Source organism: Colias philodice, chromosome 7 (genome assembly GCF_061535455.1).
Source record: "Colias philodice isolate Cphi_HAF_F1 chromosome 7, ilColPhil1 Martin Lab GWU primary, whole genome shotgun sequence".
Lineage (NCBI taxonomy): Eukaryota > Metazoa > Arthropoda > Insecta > Lepidoptera > Pieridae > Colias > Colias philodice.
Window position 1 is genome coordinate 2,807,562 of NC_143092.1, and position 18,966 is coordinate 2,826,527.

The following is an 18,966-nucleotide window of genomic DNA, read 5'->3' on the forward strand; positions in this document are numbered from 1 at the left end:
TCAAGAATGACAAATAACACTGACAGCTATACATTTGACAAATTGATATGTCATAAGTGATTGAAAATAAAAAGGTGAAAACTGAATCAAAAGCAAAGCAGTCAAAGAATATAAATATGCTTCTGCATTGAAAATATTATCAAAATTCATTTCGATAAACCAAAGGTATCAACACTTACGATATCTAGTCTTAAAGTAAATACAATATTGAAAGTTTACGTAATATAGTTTTGAATATACATTCAAGCAAAACAATGGATTCGTGTCTTGGTGTTGAACAAGATTTAGACAAAGCAACGACAAAATTTACGGGTATAAGCGATCATACAAATAAAGTCCTGCAAGATTTGATAACTCAAGTGGAGAATTTAAAACAGGAGATATCTCAACGTAAGTACCATCTATCAGTAGGTATATTTGGTATAACAGGATTCATGAACATGATTTGACATTTTTGTTTGTATTATTTGAATTTTATGACCCTAATTTGCCGATGTTCCAAATGTGTTTATGAGACCATATTACAAGTAAATTATCAAACATTCTGTCTTCAAGGAGAGTTTATTCAATTCACATAGTTAAATAGATTTCAGGTTTCTTTATTAAGTAATTCTTGTTTTAAGTTTCATTTGGAACACTATGTATTTGTATGAATGTGTTGATTATTTAAACTACAACAAATAATTACAATGTAATTTTAATATTTTATGAAAAAGTGAAAGTTTTGGTACTAATTAACTTCTTTAATATTTTAACAGTTATTTTTTGTGATCTGGTTAAGAAACTTTGCTCATATTACAATAGTATAAGTCCCTTACTCTTATCATTTAGGGGTATTAGAGATGTTGATTGATTCACAGACCTACCCAATAGCCACAGCAAATTTCATGAGAATTGAAAAAAGCAGATTACCATTACACACTGTAACATAAGAATGTTCGATTTTCAAGCTTCAATATAATTTAAAGTTTAAAATTATTATTCCAGAGCCAGAAAATGAAAAGCTTTCTGAAGCGCAGGCAATGTTGGTTACTGAACTAGCTGCAACACTAAAACAAACTGTGTTTCAGATGTCTACAGGTATGTAATTAAATTAAATCAAATTTGAAATACAATAAAATTATTTATAAACATTATAAAGCATTTTTTTAAATATGTATTGTGTAACTATTGATGAATGTAGTCCAATCCATAAATACAGTAGATGTCTATCAATGGATAATGAATAAAGAGAGTATGGTATATACTTTTTGTGTAACAGGCCTCAGAATTTGTTTCAAAAGTGAGAATAATATATGATTGAATATGTGGAGGTGTATATTCAAATTTAACCACTATACCTAAAATTATTATAACATTTATAATTTATTTGCATAGTAGAAGCATAGTTGAAAATTTGAGATTTTTGAGGATGTAATATGGTATATATTATTAACTAGCTGCTCCGCGCGGTTTCACCCCCATGGCTCCACTCCTGTTGCCCGTAGCGTGATGAAATATAGCCTATAGCCTTCCTCGATAAATGGGCTATCTAACACCGAAAGAATTTTTCAAATCAGACCAGTAGTTCCCGAGATTAGTGCGTTCAAACAAACAAACAAACTCTTCAGCTTTATAATATTAGTATAGATGAAGAGTTTTAAAATTGAATAAAATCTTTTCACAAAGACATTCACTAGGTATTGTAAAACTAAATTGTAGTGTACTATGCTTTCAAACTACGCTATAATTTGTGTCGAAAATAAAAATAAACAATAACTTATGTTTGAAGTGAATTGATGACTGGAAACAGGTTATTATTGAAACCTATTTCAACTGACCTTTTCTATTAAACAAACAGGTTTTTAATCACCTTAAGGAATGTGAATTGCTTTGATTTATTAAGTGTAATAATTTTCAGCATAACACACAAATAACATTGAAACATAATGGATGTAGCACTGAGATTTTGATGTTGATACTATGTACTAAGTAAAAAAATAAAGATTCTTTTTTTCTAAAACATTTTGAAAATCAATCAAGTTCAGTAAAATCAATTAGTTCTTCCATTATATCTTAATTTTTGAAAATAATTAATGAAAAATAATACTTTTCCATTTTCTCTATATTATTTCATAATTCTGCAAAAATATATGCAGACTATGAAACTCAAGTTTCATAGTCTTTATAAAGGTCTGATACAAAGAATATATATTTTTTAATTTATATTCTACATGCAATTTCAGAGCATCGTGAGTTACACGCAACAGTGTCTCGTGTCGGCAAATCAATTGACAGGCATTTTATAGCTGACTATGCGTCTGTTGCGCCCAAAGCAGAGTCCTTCTGCAATGATACCAACAGGCCTATTATGGAACAGGCTATCGCTCAGCATTTGTATAGACAGGTTTGTGTTTAGTGTTAATAGTTATGTTGTTATGTTACGCTGATGATCGAAAACGCTCATTGATCGAAAAAATTCGTTGTGATCATATTAACAGATCCTCTTCGTGAAATTTGTCGTACATTTTTTTTTTATTTTGATTCGTATTTGTTTTTGTAATTTATAATATAATTATTAAACCAAACAATTACAGGGTCTAGAAAATATAAATTAACCATGACCATGTTTGCTGCAAAGTGTGCGAAACGTGGGGTTAATAATATAATGAATAAATCGCGTTTAAAATCCGTTAAAATATTTAATTTCTAAATAATACTCGCGTAAAATAAAATAAAATAAAATCAAACCATAAGTTACTAATTACAGGGTCTAGAAGAAGTGGGTGACATATTCGTCGCCGAAGCACAGATACCACCCGTAGAGCGCACATGCACGTTTGCGCAGCTGCAGCGTTGTGCGGCCGCGCTCGCGGAGGGAGATCCTTCTTTAGCATTAGAGTGGGTGGAGAAGAGGAGCCAGGAGCTTGCACACTCGCCGCTGCCATTCACTTTGCATAGGATGCAGGCGTTGAAGGTGGATTACTTATTCAGGGTCATATTACAATCACATGTTATGTTTTTGGTTTGCAATCCGATGGTATTTTTGCTGGATTAAAATTTTCTATCAAGTATTCAGCGAGATTCTCAGAGATCATTCAGCTGAATTTTAAAACGTTTATCGATAATTTAAGTTTTTGATTATTTTTTTGATTCTGCAAGTAAATGTTTTGTGTCAACGTTGCGTTTTTCCTTTTTAAATTCTCAATTTTTCGCAGCTCGCGCGCGAACAAGGCGTAGTGGCGGCTATAGAGTACGCGCGGCGGCAGTTCCCGGCGCACGCGGCGCGGCACGAGCGCCAGCTGCAGGCGGCGGTGTGCGCGCTCGCCTGGTGCACGCCCGGCGCGCCGCCCGCCCCCGCGCACTACGCGCACCTGCTCGACCCCAGGGCGCTGGGTGAGTGTGGTAGTGTATCGAATACGCGCGGCAGTTGCCGAGCACACGTGCCAGAAGTGAAACTTTTTTGGCAAGATTCAAAGATACAGAAAATCGTCGCCTCACCTCATGACGTGACGATATTGCTACGATGCGACCTTCAAATTTTACTCAACGCGCCAAAAAAAGTTTCAATTGAATAAATAATGTATCGTTTCAGGTCTGGAAGCATCCGAGCTGTTCATATCGGAGGCGTGCTCGGCGCTGCGGCTGGCGGCGCTGTCCCCGCTGGCGGGCGGCGTGGCGGCGGGCGCGCGCGTGCTGCCCGCGCTGCACGACATCCGCAACAAGATGGCGCACCCGCACGTCATCGCCGCCTGGGCGGACGACGAGCTGCCGCTAGAGGTTATACACAAACAAACAAAAACTTTATATATAAAGCCAACAAAAACTTAGATATAAGACGCGTCGCCGCATGGGCGGACGACGAGCTGCCGCTTGAGGTTATACCACAGAATGTATAATAAGTACTAGCTTTCCGTCCGCGGCTTCAACAGCGTTTTCAAAGAAAAACCCCCATAGTTCCCGTTCCCATGGGAATTCCGGGATAAAACCTATCCTTTGTGTTAATCCAAGTTACCCTCTATATGTGTGCTTTATTAAATTGTAATCGGTTCAGCAGTATTTGCGTGAAAGAGTAACAAACACACACATACACATCCTCACAAACTTTCGTATCTATAATTGCAAAAAAGTGATACCGCGTGTTGCAGCATCATGCTGCGTGGTGCGTGATGCCGCGTGCTGCCGCGCACCACGCACATCACGCACCACTCTGCATCACGCACTACTCTGCATCACGCACCACTCTGCATCACGCACCTCTCTGCATCACGCACTACTCTGCATCACGCACCACTCTGCATCATGCAACACTCTGCATCACGCACCACGCGGCATCACGCACCACTCTGCATCACGCACTACTCTGCATCACGCACCACTCTGCATCACGCACCACGCGTCACCACGCGGCTTGATGCAGCAACACGCGGCATCATGCACCACGCAGCATCACGCGGCATGATGCAGCAACACGTGCTATCACGCACCACGCAGTATTACGCCGCAACACGCGGCAGTCGGCACCCACCGACACACTTGTTCACACGGGAAGCGAATCAAATTTTAAATCGGTTCGGTAGTTTTTGAGTCCATCGCGGACAAACAAAGTGCCACGTACTTTTTATATATATAAATAATACTCATACTTTGTGTCAGGTGGAGCTGGGCGCGGACGGCGGCGGCTACCACTCGGTGTTCGCGTGCCCCATCCTGCGGCAGCAGGCGTCCGACGCCAACCCGCCCATGCGCCTGCTGTGCGGACACGTCATCTCGCGGGACGCGCTCAACAAGCTCGCTATGGGCGTCAAGTGAGTTGTGTCACAGAATACATAATAGTAGCTAAACGCTACAGAACGGACACTCTCCGCCTCCCGCCAAAATTAAACACTTACCTCACCCCGCACGATCAGGCTAATAATGGGCCACATTTTTCTGCAAGGACGATACGCAACGAAGATTGACAACATTAATCAAATTGATTTAAAGTATGTAATTGTATTATTTTGGATTTGCGATTATCGTTTTTCGTAGAAAATGGTTAGATATTGTGCTGTTTACGGATGTATTTCAGCAGAAAAACGCGAATTTTTTTACGCTAGTCACAAATGTGCCAACCATAAAGCGTTAACACACACATTTGCAGTTTCTACAGTGTGACCGTCAAAACGGTAATTTTGTATGGAGTGTCCGGGGTGTGGTTGTATAATAATTAGAAAAAAAAATGTGTGCGTGCACTAGTGTACACACGTAAGAAGTGAAACTTCTTTATGACCTTTCAAAAAATAATTTACTATATGCAACTTTACAGAAATACGTCGAATCACGCGTGGTATGGATAAGAAAAAGATGGCGTGTAACGGAAAAATGTCACGCGTAACGAAAAAATTTTACACTAAATTTTTTTTAACCCCGATAAAGAAGTTTCACTTCAAAATAAAAAATTAATAAACATACCTTTGGGAAAATATGTGATTGATGAATCATCATCATACATAATACGACTTTTTTTTAACGTTTCGCGACAAGTCCTGAACCTGTCGCGCTGCTATTGCGCGGCTATCTGCTGATTTTTAAAGATTGCTAATTTTTAAAAAATGCTTGATTTTCCTGCTAATAAGGATAATAGGGCCGGTTTGCGACCGCTCGGCTAGTTGATAAACACAGGGCTTGCACAACGCACGCGTCTTGTTTATGACTATAGCTGTGCTTCCCTCTTATTGGTCTTAGGGTGATTGTAACACATAATTATAGCCTTCTACAATAAATAAGTAATCAAACACTGAAGTAATTTTTCTAATCATATCTGAGGTTATCGCGTTCAACCGAACAAAAACATCTTTGATGATATAATTCTAGATCACATTATTTTTTTACCTTTTCATTCATTGTGAAAAATAAATAAAACAAAAATAAATACATAATATTGTTTTCAGGTTGAAATGCCCGTACTGCCCCATGGAGCAGTCGCCGGCTGAAGCGAGACAGATCTACTTCTCTTGAACTAGTGCATTTGAATATTGTAGACTTTTTGTTAAGTTGTACGGCTCTATGTATAGTCTACTCTTTGGTAGAATTACGTGATAATTGTTGTTGAATAAATTTTATTTTGTTGCAATGATGTTTTATATACCTAAATATGTTGTGAGTGAGTTGAAAATATAACTTTTTTTGTTGTTTTGCACATAAAAATAATCTCCTATATTGTATGTGTTACTGTCATGATTTAAAAGGAAAAAAAAACATTTATTTTAAGGCATACAGTATAAGAAATATGCGAAAGACTGGGTTCGATAGATACCTATTACTACAAAAGTTTGTGCGATGAATTTAATAATTTTTGCAATGTATGTGTGTATGAAAACATGTATTTATTTATGAATTACGCCATGTTTGGGAATTGCTTGTGCAGAATATTTGAGATATTTATTTTAAAATAAACTGTATTTTATCCTTCGCATTAACTTAATGTAGGTAAGTATCATGCAACTAAATAAAGTTTATTTGATGATAAAAATCAACTATTAATGAAGTAGATGCAATTTTTATAATTATTATTGTTATGTCTTTGAAAAAAAATGTGTCGTTTGTGATGAAATTCGTCGACGCTCAAAAAATTGGAATACAAAACTCAATTATTAAATGGACATAATATGTAATATGTTGTCTTATTTTTTGTTTACATTATATGAGAACTAGTGGACAGCTGCTTACTAGAGGTATATTTTTCTCTTGGAATTTGTCTATTTGAGCGTCCCAATAACGTTTTGACAGCTGTCAGCCAGTAATGGCCGTTCCCAATATCATATCAGCTATCTTACGATAGATAGAACCTTACTAGCTATCGGAGATAGCTGTCTATCTATAACCGTAGTTTGAATATTGGGAACGGCCATTAAACGCATTACTATTCGGAAGACTTAATTAAATATCAGTCTTACTATGACAATATATTATATGTATAAAACACACGGATCCTTTGATAGTCAGATCGTTATAAAACAGAATATTATAACGGATTTTAATCATCATTCTAAGAAACATTTTCATTTTAGCACAAATTTAAAATCAATTTAATTAAAATTTAAAAATTTTTAATGTATAAATTCAAATTCAATTTTAATATTTTTTTTAACTATCAATTAACAGAGTTTAATTTTTAACGAATTATTGTTGTGAGCAAGAAAATATTTATATTATATTTTTAATTCAAACGTGTATTATAGTATTATGTAAAATATTTATAGTCGTGTTTTACGTGCAGTAAGTAATGATAGACATAATATTCTAGATTTTTCTAAATAAGGCAGTTTATATAAAATAGAGTAACAGTATGAATTTTCATGTAACATTGATGTCAAATTAATATTATCTTTAATATCAATAGGAAGTTATTTTTATTCAGTAAACATTCTAGTAATATGAAAATGTATTCAATCGACAGGTTGTAGAAAACTATCGTTTTTGTAATAAACAATTACTAAATTATGAAGTGTTTTATTTCAGAATACTTTTGACATTACAATTTACAAATGCAAGAATCTTAAGGTTTTCTTCCCTAACTCAGTTAAAGAAATCCTCAAATTCAGACCATAATCTATTTTCTCACAATATTATCAAACAAATCCGATCACTACTTTTTGTTTGTGGTCAAACTTTACATACCAAAATTCGCAAATTTCCATAAAGCTGAAAATTGGTTAAAAAGTCCCCTGCCATCTGACCCTTCGCATATTATAATCACAAAGCTATTTGCGTTTTATAACTGAACTTTTGTGGTATAATAGACTCACAAAACATGCATACATACTTATTCATAATTTTACAGGCATTGAAACAGACTTTTAACATTATTTCTATGTGTTTAGGTTCAAAGTTTGTTGGCGAAGAAAAGCCGAATTTTTTCGAATTTGTATTTTTCTGAGCAAAATGAAACTAAACATCTCATGTACCTGGGGATGTTATTCGAAAATAAACCGTAGAACCGGGAGTTAGGGTACTATAAAAATGCTGTATTTATTTTTTAAAGTTAGTTTTCACTAAAATGAAGCTGTCCAATAAAAGGCATAGTTTACTTGTGTGTACTGTTTAGCTATAGGTAGCTTTTTACTATTTGGCAACAGTGGTTTTCATACTAATTATGACATTATAGCACTTCTATAGTGTCTTGTTATTTAGATTTCTATGATTGAAACTGTCTTGAAAACGAAATAATTTATTTAGATAGTTGAATTAATAGAGCACTACCTCTCCGATGTGTACAAAACATGGATAACATTACCACGCCGGTAGTCTCATACATTGTATGAGAACATTTCCAGTTTGTACAATCGTACTTTTTTTTACCTACTGAAATATTTAAATGTAAGCAGCCTAAGGTAAGCAGCATCCCTTCGCTCGGTCACGCTTGGTTATTGCTTGAGAGACTGCGCTGTCGCATTAGGATCGAATTATTATTAGGGCGTCGAATTTTTTTACGGTTAATTTTAACACGCAACTGTCATCTTGAAAAAAAAAATGTTGGTGGATTATATGAGCAGGTAACCTTTTTTGTATGGAGCGATTTATCCTATTACGTTGCAACTATTAAGTATTAAGTAATCTGTGGTATGGTGGTATGATTTTGATATAAGCCTTTCAAGTGTTAAAAAAGTATGTATGTATGTATTATGATTACAATAGTTGAACATATTGGCCAATATATATTTTTTTTGCTTTTTAGGTTGATGAAAGCTTTTATCTAATTTTTAACAAATCAACAATCCTTGAGGTATATTTACTTTGAGTAGTAATCTCTAGATATTCTTGTTTTTTCTGATAATTAATATGTACCTTCACGTGATAATCTATCTTTCTAATAGCAAAATATAGGTCAAGTCGTTTTCGAGTTCATTCGTTACATACAAAATTGCAATTTTTATTCCTAAATTATATACTTACAAAAAACCTCCTTGCAAATTATATTATATTTTATAATATCCATAGTGACCATATTATAGTCCTTGATCATAATGATCCAGTGATTATGCATTTGCAGCGATCACATGGCATTTGTTTGTGTACTTAAATTAAAGGGAGGAACAGGGTGAGGATATTAAAATAAAAGATAAATATCGTCGGTACATAATTTATTTAATGGATATGTACAAAGACAAAAAGATTTTTGACAAATAAAAATTTTGGCAATAATTTTCAACAATAGCAATAAATATTAATTAATTGGTGTGTCATTTGCAAGCCGGCGAAAATATTAACAACAACAACATTATACTTAAATTATAGTTCGGACATACCAACTTAAGCTAAGTGGCGCCATCTTTAGTCGCAGTGACTGACTCCTTGCAATATGTTAGAATTATCAGCCAAAACGCAAAAAATGACGCCGTAAAATTCATAAAACCATCACTCCAAATAAAAATCAACAAATTACATTATTTAAAGTGTTTTCGTTTTACGAACCGATCACTATAGGAAATAAGAATAACAATTTTACTAACCTAAATAAAAAATAAATTAATCGTTAAATTATTTAGATAAATGAGCCGCGTAACAATTTTAATATCATATTGATATAACTCTTCAGAGATATTTTGGAAGCATAAACAATTTTTACAGCAACTCCGTTTAAAACGTCGCCAATACGAATATTGTTTAAGGTTACACAATTAAGATAGCACTTATTAAATAAACCGCAGTGTATCACACATAATATAAACCTACGAGCAAAAATCTACATTATGTACTAATTATTGCTGTAAAATTTTTCCTCTACATTATGTTTATAACATCAAAAGAAAGGCTAATAGGCGAGTCGTGTCCAAAAGCCACTCCGTAAACCCGTAAAGAGACACACAGCAAAACGTATATCGATAAAAGTTATATCTAAAATTATTATATTTTAGTTGCGTCGACTTTTCGACACGACCGTATTTACTTCTACGAGAAAATTATGGGTAAGATGGAAGACGCTTCTAAATACAGCAAAAATGTATGTAATTCATTTTAGCATTAAATTATATCTATATCACTTATAGCCTAAAACTATGTGTTTAAATATATAAATAGTTATATACTGGTATCTATTTATTTGGATTTGCTTGCAATAGGATTTCTCATTTGGCACAGGTGATCTCATTTAGATATGAAAATATCATATAGCCATCGCAAATCAGTAAACATAAAATGTATGCACATGAGTTATGAACATAATTTATTTTCTACTAATAAATAATATTGCTTTACGATTCAGTCGTTGCCTCAGTCTATTTATACTTTCTACTACTTTTATTGTAAAGATACAAGAGCATCGTATAGAAGACGCGAAATTAGTATTTATTACATGTTCAATTACGCCTACTTTAAAATTGTTAACATATTTGACACACACTACAGCTACTACACTTCATACGGTTATTATGCAAAGAACAAATTCCAAAAACTTTGAAAAGAGCTAGTCATGATAGTGTCAAACGTTTTATTATAATTCCGTTGCCTTTCTTTATGAAGACATTTTTTACAAATTTATATTCGAAAGCGAACGATTCATAAGAAATTGATTATTTAGAAGAATAAGAAATACGCGATACAAAGCAGGCACTTGGTAGCTTTTATCAGAGTATTGACCGATCAAATTATCGTCTCGAAATATCAATCTCCGTATACCTTAAAGATATATGTATTTGTAACAGATGAACGACCGAGAAACATTTTGAATGACGTATCGATGGTACAGAAATGAAACGAATATTTAAAGCGATGACAGTAAAGATCACATAGCTATGAACACAAAACGCTTTGCTTACAGCTACGAAATATATTTTATATACATCTGTTTAAATATAATTCACAGATCACACACAGTACTCTTTATAACTAGATTGCTCAGTTTTGTGTGGGAGTGTAGCTAAACCGGAATCGATAGGACTATTCACTTTTTATCATGATAAAAGAACGTTTAAACATTGCGAAAAAAAAATAAAAGCGTTATTATTTTTTCTAATTTTATTGTTATTTCGTATCGATTCCGATTAATTACATCCCTTATTTAGAATATAGTTTTCATTTCTTAAAGTACACTTATCAGCACGAATCGATGAAGCTACACATCTAATCCCCATACCTCTCGCTAGTGGGATAGGGCAGACATGTTTTCCCATATTCTATTAATTTTCCTTTTATTACTGGCAAGAAAGATTAACTTTAAATACCGGTATTGCGTTATATAGCTATTAAAGTACATAACAGTTTCCAATTCCCATTTCTATAACTATTTAAGAACGGTCAAACTAAATGCAACGTAATCTACATTATCATAAGGTTTACTTTCGGTCACTGTTATATAAAATATATAATTTGTATCGTCTCTATTATCTATTATATACTATTGAAGTTAAATATGAAATTGAGTAACTATTATAATACTTTATGGCAAAATTACTATTAAATCGAAGTACCTATTATTATTAAGTGTTTCTAGAACTGTGATGCATTTTTCTCTGAAAAGAATTGAGTAAATAATAAAAATATATGAATTTTATACCTATATTATAGTTATATTTTCTTATTAATTATTATCTACTAATATATTATATGTCTGTATCAATGAAAATGAAAATGTCTTAACAGGACTAGAGAATGGTAAACGTTTTATTTGTTTATTACTAGAGGCGGCCATTTCGAAGCCAAATATTAAAGGACCTTTGTTTATTGAGACTGACCCAAGATATAATTTTGAATGTCATGTTTAAAGGCCCGTCATCTATTATGCCGAATTAACATAACTCTGTCTCTTTCTTCGCATGTAAACGTCGTATAATAGAGCGAGACAGGAAGTTTGCTACTAGCCAGCATTCTTTCTCGCTCAAACATATGAAATTTCTATACGATAGAAAGATTTAAAGCTATCAGTTATTACGAAAATAGTCAAATTGATATAGTTTTGACAAATCACACGTCAAAATTTATTGGAATATACAAGGCGTTTATCGAATTGAATGGGAGAAAAATCCATGACTTTTAGTCCAATATTTTAATAATTTTTTTAGTTACATTTTAATAATGTAACATCACTGTGTGAATAGGCTAAGCCCGAGTTGGGAAGTAATAAATTTAATCATGACCTAACAATAACTTAATTTAGAATGTTTATATGTTTGAGCAGTTAACAAGGAAAGTAAAACTTAAGGAATAAAATTATAAGTAGATGTGAATGGGAGTATGTTATAAAAATATTATGGCATTACATTGCTAAAGTGAGGAAATTAATATTAAAATATCCGTAAACAAAACCTTACAGATTATTAGTCTATTAAATCATAAGTTAAATTTCTTTATAAAAATTGTCTACATTTGAAATGATGTCGGTAACTTATAATATCATCAGAAATTTTAAGATTTATATATTTGTTTTAACCTGTACAATGCAATCATAAAAATAAATATTGAATTTAGGTATTTATCCAAATGCCACCCTGACAATAAATTAACTAAGTAATAAACTAAGTATAATCGACAAAATCAATACAGAGGTGGTGAACCTTTTACTCCCGTAAGATTTAAAAGTAAAAAGGGGATAACCGCAAATCTATAGAAAAATATTTTTACATACGAACATACAGAAGCTGAATGATATAAATGTCTTATTAAATATACTACAGGATTAAAATCTAAACTTGTCGCGAGGTTGACAACCCCTGCATTGTTCATCTACATTTGTACCTAAATTTCCGTACTGATGTATTTGGAAAACGATTTAATATATTCGACCCAGAAGGTTTATAGAAAAAGCCTTTAAATAAACACTATTTACAGAAATCATTATTTCCTAGTTTACTTCACCTGGATAACAAACAAATGTGTAAAGAAAAAAGAATAACTGGCTTACAAGAATTCATTGCGAATGACTTCTATAAATTTAACTAAATTATGAATTTTTCAAAAAAGTTATACCACCACAATACTATCTGTCATTTCAATAGGTTTAACACCCCTGTATTACTAGCGTAAATCTCCTACCTACCTATCATAAGGTTCACCACCACTATACTATCGGAAACTTTTCACAATCCATTCTCATACAAACGGTTGACGACCCCTGCACTATTCAGATAACATCTATTTGCACTGGTGCACTTACTTCCTTAATGTTCACTACCCCTGCTCTGTTAATTTAACTATCAATACCCATTTAATTCAAGGTGCGACACCCCTGCACTTTACCATACGACTTCCACTTTACACCTTGCACTATCATGAGATAACTTTCAACACCTACACTTTACTCAAGGCCTTCTGCACTGTATTACCATATTTCTTCGACACCTATATTAACAGTTAAGACGCGTAACCCTTATTAAACCTAGACCCTTTTTAACCCTACACTGCTGATATTTGCATCGCAATGACCCGTATTTAAATGCCGACTACTGAGCAATGGGCAAAATGTTGTGTGTCATTTTATGTAGTTAACCTCTGGTGGATTATTATTAGCCAACGAGAACTTAAAGCAGACGTCGTACTGCATCTTGGCACTAATCTAGCTGGCAGCAAGATATAAATAAATAAATAAATATTATAGGACATTATTACACAAATCGACCTAGTCCCACAGTAAGCTCAATTAAGGCTTGTATTGTGGGTACTAGGCGACGATAAATATAGTATTTTATAAATACATATATAGATAAACACCCAGACCCAAGAACAAATAATTGAGTTCATCACACCAATATTTGCCCTGATCGGGGATCGAACCCGGGACCGTCGGCTCAGTAGACAATTACTTTACCACTGCGCCAACCGCGTCGTCGAATATGGCGGTGTTCGGAGCGTTAACCGACTAGCAACGCTAAGTAGCGTTGTGTAGTTAGATGCCAGATGACTAGCAGCTAAATGCCGTGTGATTAGCGGTGAGCAGTTTGATGCCCGGATCGCTATATATCGAGATAGCGATGCCAGTTGTAGTGATACGGACAGCTAGGTACCAGTCACGCGATGCAGGTAGGGGTCGCTAAGTACCGTTTCTATCTAGATGTCCAGGGGCAGCAATACAAGTCTTCTATCTAGCTGTTCGGCAGCGATGTTCAGATAGATACCGGTCACTCGATAACTGGGGCTAGTTACGCAAGTGTGTCTAGCTAGCTGTCCGACACCGATGGGCAATTAGATACCGGTCACGCAATGTAGGTCGTTTCAATCTAGATGTCCAGGGGCAGTAATGCAGGTGTATCTATGCGTCCGGGGGCAACTAGGTGCCAGTCACATGTACTAGAAACAGATATAGAGGCAGCAATGCAGATGTTCATGAGCAGTGATGCAGGTGTCTACCTATCAGGTTACCGCTAGCTGAGCGCTGGGGGCGGACAGGCCACACCGGCCAGGTTGAGCAGCGCCTCGGCCGTGCGCCGCTCCTCGCCGCCGCCGCTGTACGAGTGCTCGTCGCGCGCGCAGCGGGAGATCACCAGGTGCGCCTCGGGCGGCAGCTGCGAAACGAACACAACAGATTATATTATATACATGCCTCAGTCAAATGTTATTTTTGGGAAAATACATTAACAAATAAAATTATTGAATTTGATATTTTTTGGTTTTACCACATTCAAATCTATACTACTATTATGAAGCTGAAGAGTTTGTTTGTTTGAACGCGCTAATCTTAGGAACTACTGGTCCGGTTTTAAAATAGCCCATTACTCGTCCGCGCCGGGCTCGGGCCGGTCCTGTGCCACACTACACACACGCACCTGGTCCATGACGCGCGGCCCGTACTTCATGGCGAGCACGGTGGCGGCGGCCAGGTACTCGTCCGCGCCGGGCTCGGGCCGGTCCTGTGCCACACTACACACACGCACCTGGTCCATGACGCGCGGCCCGTACTTCATGGCGAGCACGGTGGCGGCGGCCAGGTACTCGTCCGCGCCGGGCTCGGGCCGGTCCTGTGCCACACTACACACACGCACCTGGTCCATGACGCGCGGCCCGTACTTCATGGCGAGCACGGTGGCGGCGGCCAGGTACTCGTCCGCGCCGGGCTCGGGCCGGTCCTGTGCCACACTACACACACGCACCTGGTCCATGACGCGCGGCCCGTACTTCATGGCGAGCACGGTGGCGGCGGCCAGGTACTCGTCCGCGCCGGGCTCGGGCCGGTCCTGTGCCACACTACACACACGCACCTGGTCCATGACGCGCGGCCCGTACTTCATGGCGAGCACGGTGGCGGCGGCCAGGTACTCGTCCGCGCCGGGCTCGGGCCGCTCGGCCAGGCGCCGCGCGAGGTGCGGGAACAGCGCGGGGTCGGGCGTGTTCTTGTGCTCGCTCTCAGCCTCCACCGGCGGCACCGGCTGCCGGCCGAACGCCTGCAAATTAAAAAATATAAAGACTAGCTGTCCCGGCGAATTTTGTTCTATCTTACTCTGTCGCTCAATTCTTAAACTTACCCGATATGCACACAAATAACGCGACATGATAATTTAGTATATATTAAATCTCATTTTTTTTTTTTTTTTTTTTTTTTTATTAGAGATTAGGCAAGCATTTGACCATCGCTTCGCCTGATGGAAAGCGATAAGCATGGTCTAGGATGGAGCATGCTGACCTAATAGATGCCTATTCACTTTTCTTTTGAATAAGTCCAGATTGTAATTATCAGGAAACACGCAGGCCGGAAGATTGTTCCATTCCCTACTGGTACGCACGAGAAAGGAAGAAGCGTAACGCTTAGTGCGTATAGGTGGAATGTCGATGACATAGGGGTGGAGACCAGCACCGCGTCGACTCGACCGGTGGTGAAAAGGAGAAGCAGGTATCAGGTTGTGCAGTTCTTCAGCACATTCACCATGATAGATCCTGTAGAAGACTGCCAAACTAGCCACTTTTCGACGATGTTCTAAGCTGTGCAATTTCGAGGTCGTGAGGGCCTCATTCCCGATAAGCCTTATCGCTCGTTTTTCAATCGAGTCCAAGGCGCTAAGTTGGTATTTTGCTGCACCAGCCCAAAGGTGAGAACAATACTCCACACCCGACCGAACTTGAGCTTTATAAAGGTTTAGGAGCTGTTCCGGTGTGAAGAATTGCGCCACTTTGGAGAGAATTCCCAGCTTCTTGGCGGCAACTTGCACCTTGGACTCAATGAAGGTTTTGAAGTTGAGGTTAGAGGAGAGCTTTAGGCCTAGAAGCTCCAGTTCATTGGACAATTCCAGGGACACATCCTGAAAACTAGGTGTTAAATTTATTGAAGAGAATCATTTGAAGTGAAGGCACGCTTTTTCAAAAGAAAATTGACAAAATAGAAACTGACCATTACCAAGTAACACTATCGCGTTGTGCAAAGCAATTATTATATCTGTTAGTATTTTCCTATACAATATTTCTGTCATTATCGTTCGGGGCTCGACAAGAAAGTCATCGCGCGTCATTTGTGACATAGGTACAAAAATAAGAATACATCACTTTCATTCATGTTTGGGTGGGGCAAAAAAGGGATTATTAAATTTTTTTTAACTACGATAAAGAAGGTAGGTTGGTAGGAGTCATGAAACAACAAAAAATAAAATTTTCAATGGCAACAAGTAATAAAATGTCTGGTAATGATAAAACTTGGCTACAAAGAAATTCGGTAAGGAAATTGAATATTGGACATTTAAATTATTTGTATAACTTTCTTATGACATAATACAGACCTGTAACAGTGTGGAACGATGCTGTGGGTCTACAGTCCACAGTGAACCTTTGCCAACACCGGGCGCGGCTGCAACCTAAAAAATAATAGTATAAAATTTATTAAATGCATACAGGAATAAATTTTAAAATTTTCAAGCAGGTTTTTTAATACAATAGGGTTATATATATACATTCCAAAGCGAGTTTAATATATTTTTAATCTCCGTTTGTCTCCGTTTGTGACAAAAGATACATTTAATGTATATCTAAAAGCATTATCAGCATGACTTTGGTCACAAACAGTGACAACAGTTTAGTGAAAGCTTGTGCCCCTATATACAAACCGAAACCATATCTCTCTTGTCATAAGGGAAGTACTGTTAAAAGTCGAACACTTTTATGGTCAATTTAACACTATAAGAGATAAGAAATACATATTTGTTCGACTTATTAATTGCATAAAATTTACATGTTTCATACAGTTTTTTGCTCGACATACTCTGCAGAAATTACTTTCCAGATTAATTTAATTCTATTATAACAATTCTAAATCGCTTTCAAACTAAGTCTACCCAAAATATTAGTTTATTTTAATCCAACATACCTTATGAAAGCACTTATTCAACGACAGGTTATGCCGCACGCTATTCTTCCAGCCTTGCGGCGCGTGTTTAAAGTATGGAAAGTGTCGAATAATCCAAGCATATATTTCCTTAACCGGTAAGGCTCTGGCCGGAGCAGCTTCTATCGCCATGAAAATGAGGCACGAGAAGGAGTAGGGGGGTTTGGTGTGCGTGTGCGCGGGAGGGGAGGGGGGAGCCTTGCACGGCGTGCGAGGGGGGGAAGGTACGCGGGCTAGGGGAGGGGGGGTTTTTGATTCTGTCTGTAAGAGATAGACGGATACGATGGTTAATCGTCTTCGCACTATAAAAATGTGAAAAGTTAATGAATAATAAAATAAAATGGCTATTAAAAAAAAATATCAGCTTCTTTTTATGTTCATTTTTAAGTGAAGACAAAAGATCATGTATGTATCAAAAATAATTGTGATAGATTGTTACATTATTAAACAAAAGATTATCGAAAATGATCATACTGGCTCTGTTCTAAAAGATTTCGAGTAAAGCAGATAAATTTCGACGTAATAAGACTGGCCATTTTATTTAATACTGGCTAAAACAATTACCCTAACCCATTAACGCAACCCTGTCTCCACCTGGTACACTCATAAATTTAATTAAAGTAAGCAATTCAACTCTTATTTACCTTGATAATAACTTCGTTCCTTATTATTTTTGTGTCTTCCATGTCACTTTTTGTTGTTAGATTGATACCTGAAATGAAAAAAATCTGATATGAAATATCTAGTGAGATAAAAATATGTTCATACATACAAGGTTTCCTTTACATATTTTATGGAATTTTAAGCTTAAGATAAATCGCGGTCAATGTGATTTTTATAGATACATAGTTACGTCAGATATATTTAAAGATCAATCAAGTAAGTTGCCATCTATTTTCTCGTGTATGAGTCGGCATCTGCGTGATATAAAATTCCTCCATTTACAGACAAATATTATTAGTATTTTAAAATAAGTAAGAAATACACACAAGATCTAACATCGCAACAAAAATAAATATGTACAATAAATACAAAAGTGTTTCTTATTTTTAACCGACTTCCAAAAACAAAAGGAGGAAGTTCTATATTCGTCTGCATGTAATTTTTTTTCATAATATCAAAATTCAAACCTCATTACTTTAAAAGATTTCTGCTGTGAAATTACAGTTATCTTCAACATCCTAATAGCAATAGAATTCGCCAATGTCTCTACCGAACTAAAAACGCTTAAAACCTAGAGAAACAAACAACATTCAATTACCTCTTAATAGATTTCTGTCCTGTAACCAGCTGAGGCTTGTGAGGTCGTCGTCATGGTCCGCGGGCGGGAGGTTGCCGGCATTACCGGCGCAGGCCACTCTTCTGTTCAATTAATTACATAATTATTTAGTGTTAAAGTGATATCTATAGTCTATACTATCTATAGTAATATTATAAAGCTGAAGAATTTGTTTGTTTGAACGCGCTAATCTCAAGAACTACTGGTCCGATTTGAATAATTCTTTCGGTGTTAAGGGCTTGGTCTAGTAGTGCAAACAAATGCATCCTATCATCCTATATGTAAATCATGGACTAATAGAATCTAAAGAGGACTGATGATTGTCATACTAGAGATCGTACCCCGTAATTTCAGCTTATTGCTAGATGGCGCTCTCATTTGAGCTTATTATTTAATTTGCAGTTTTAAAAGCGCCACCTAGTGACCAATT

General features: G+C 36.2%; 2 protein-coding genes and 1 long non-coding RNA gene across 3 annotated transcripts in view; 2 read left to right on the forward strand and 1 right to left on the reverse strand.

Annotated features, from left to right (window-relative positions):
• The window catches only part of LOC149486940 (uncharacterized), an 87,010-nt gene extending 79,546 nt beyond the window's left edge, over window positions 1-7,464 (forward strand). Inside the window, exon 2 of the long non-coding RNA XR_016315827.1 lies at window positions 6,696-7,464. This is a non-coding gene — a long non-coding RNA (uncharacterized LOC149486940). The remainder of the gene's footprint in view (window positions 1-6,695) is intronic.
• Sou (required for meiotic nuclear division 5 protein souji) lies at window positions 74-7,464 on the forward strand. The gene is made up of 9 exons (XM_089697042.1): window positions 74-165; window positions 248-390; window positions 988-1,080; window positions 2,226-2,386; window positions 2,750-2,956; window positions 3,198-3,375; window positions 3,575-3,759; window positions 4,636-4,787; window positions 5,913-7,464. Exons 2-9 carry the CDS (start codon window positions 255-257, stop codon window positions 5,977-5,979), a joined length of 1,179 nt encoding a protein of 392 aa, XP_089553168.1. The 5' UTR covers window positions 74-165; window positions 248-254; the 3' UTR covers window positions 5,980-7,464.
• Window positions 7,465-9,089: 1,625 nt separating this feature from the next.
• Window positions 9,090-18,966, reverse strand: part of LOC149486948 (forkhead box protein N3-like) — a 37,889-nt gene continuing 28,012 nt past the window's right edge. The window contains exons 3-8 of the mRNA XM_089697047.1: window positions 18,519-18,619; window positions 17,902-17,969; window positions 17,240-17,518; window positions 16,656-16,730; window positions 15,150-15,332; window positions 9,090-14,456 (exon numbers count right to left, since the gene is read on the reverse strand). Coding sequence (XP_089553173.1) covers window positions 14,316-14,456; window positions 15,150-15,332; window positions 16,656-16,730; window positions 17,240-17,518; window positions 17,902-17,969; window positions 18,519-18,619 — 847 coding nt within the window. The 3' untranslated portion in view covers window positions 9,090-14,315. The remainder of the gene's footprint in view (window positions 14,457-15,149; window positions 15,333-16,655; window positions 16,731-17,239; window positions 17,519-17,901; window positions 17,970-18,518; window positions 18,620-18,966) is intronic.

Coding starts and splice junctions, on each gene's coding strand:
- Sou (XM_089697042.1), top strand. CDS start 255: ATGGATTCGTGTCTTGGTGTTGAACAAGATTTAGACAAAGCAACGACA. Junction 1,081..2,225: donor TGTGTTTCAGATGTCTACAG/GTATGTAATTAA, acceptor ATGCAATTTCAG/AGCATCGTGAGTTACACGCA. Junction 2,957..3,197: donor ATAGGATGCAGGCGTTGAAG/GTGGATTACTTA, acceptor AATTTTTCGCAG/CTCGCGCGCGAACAAGGCGT.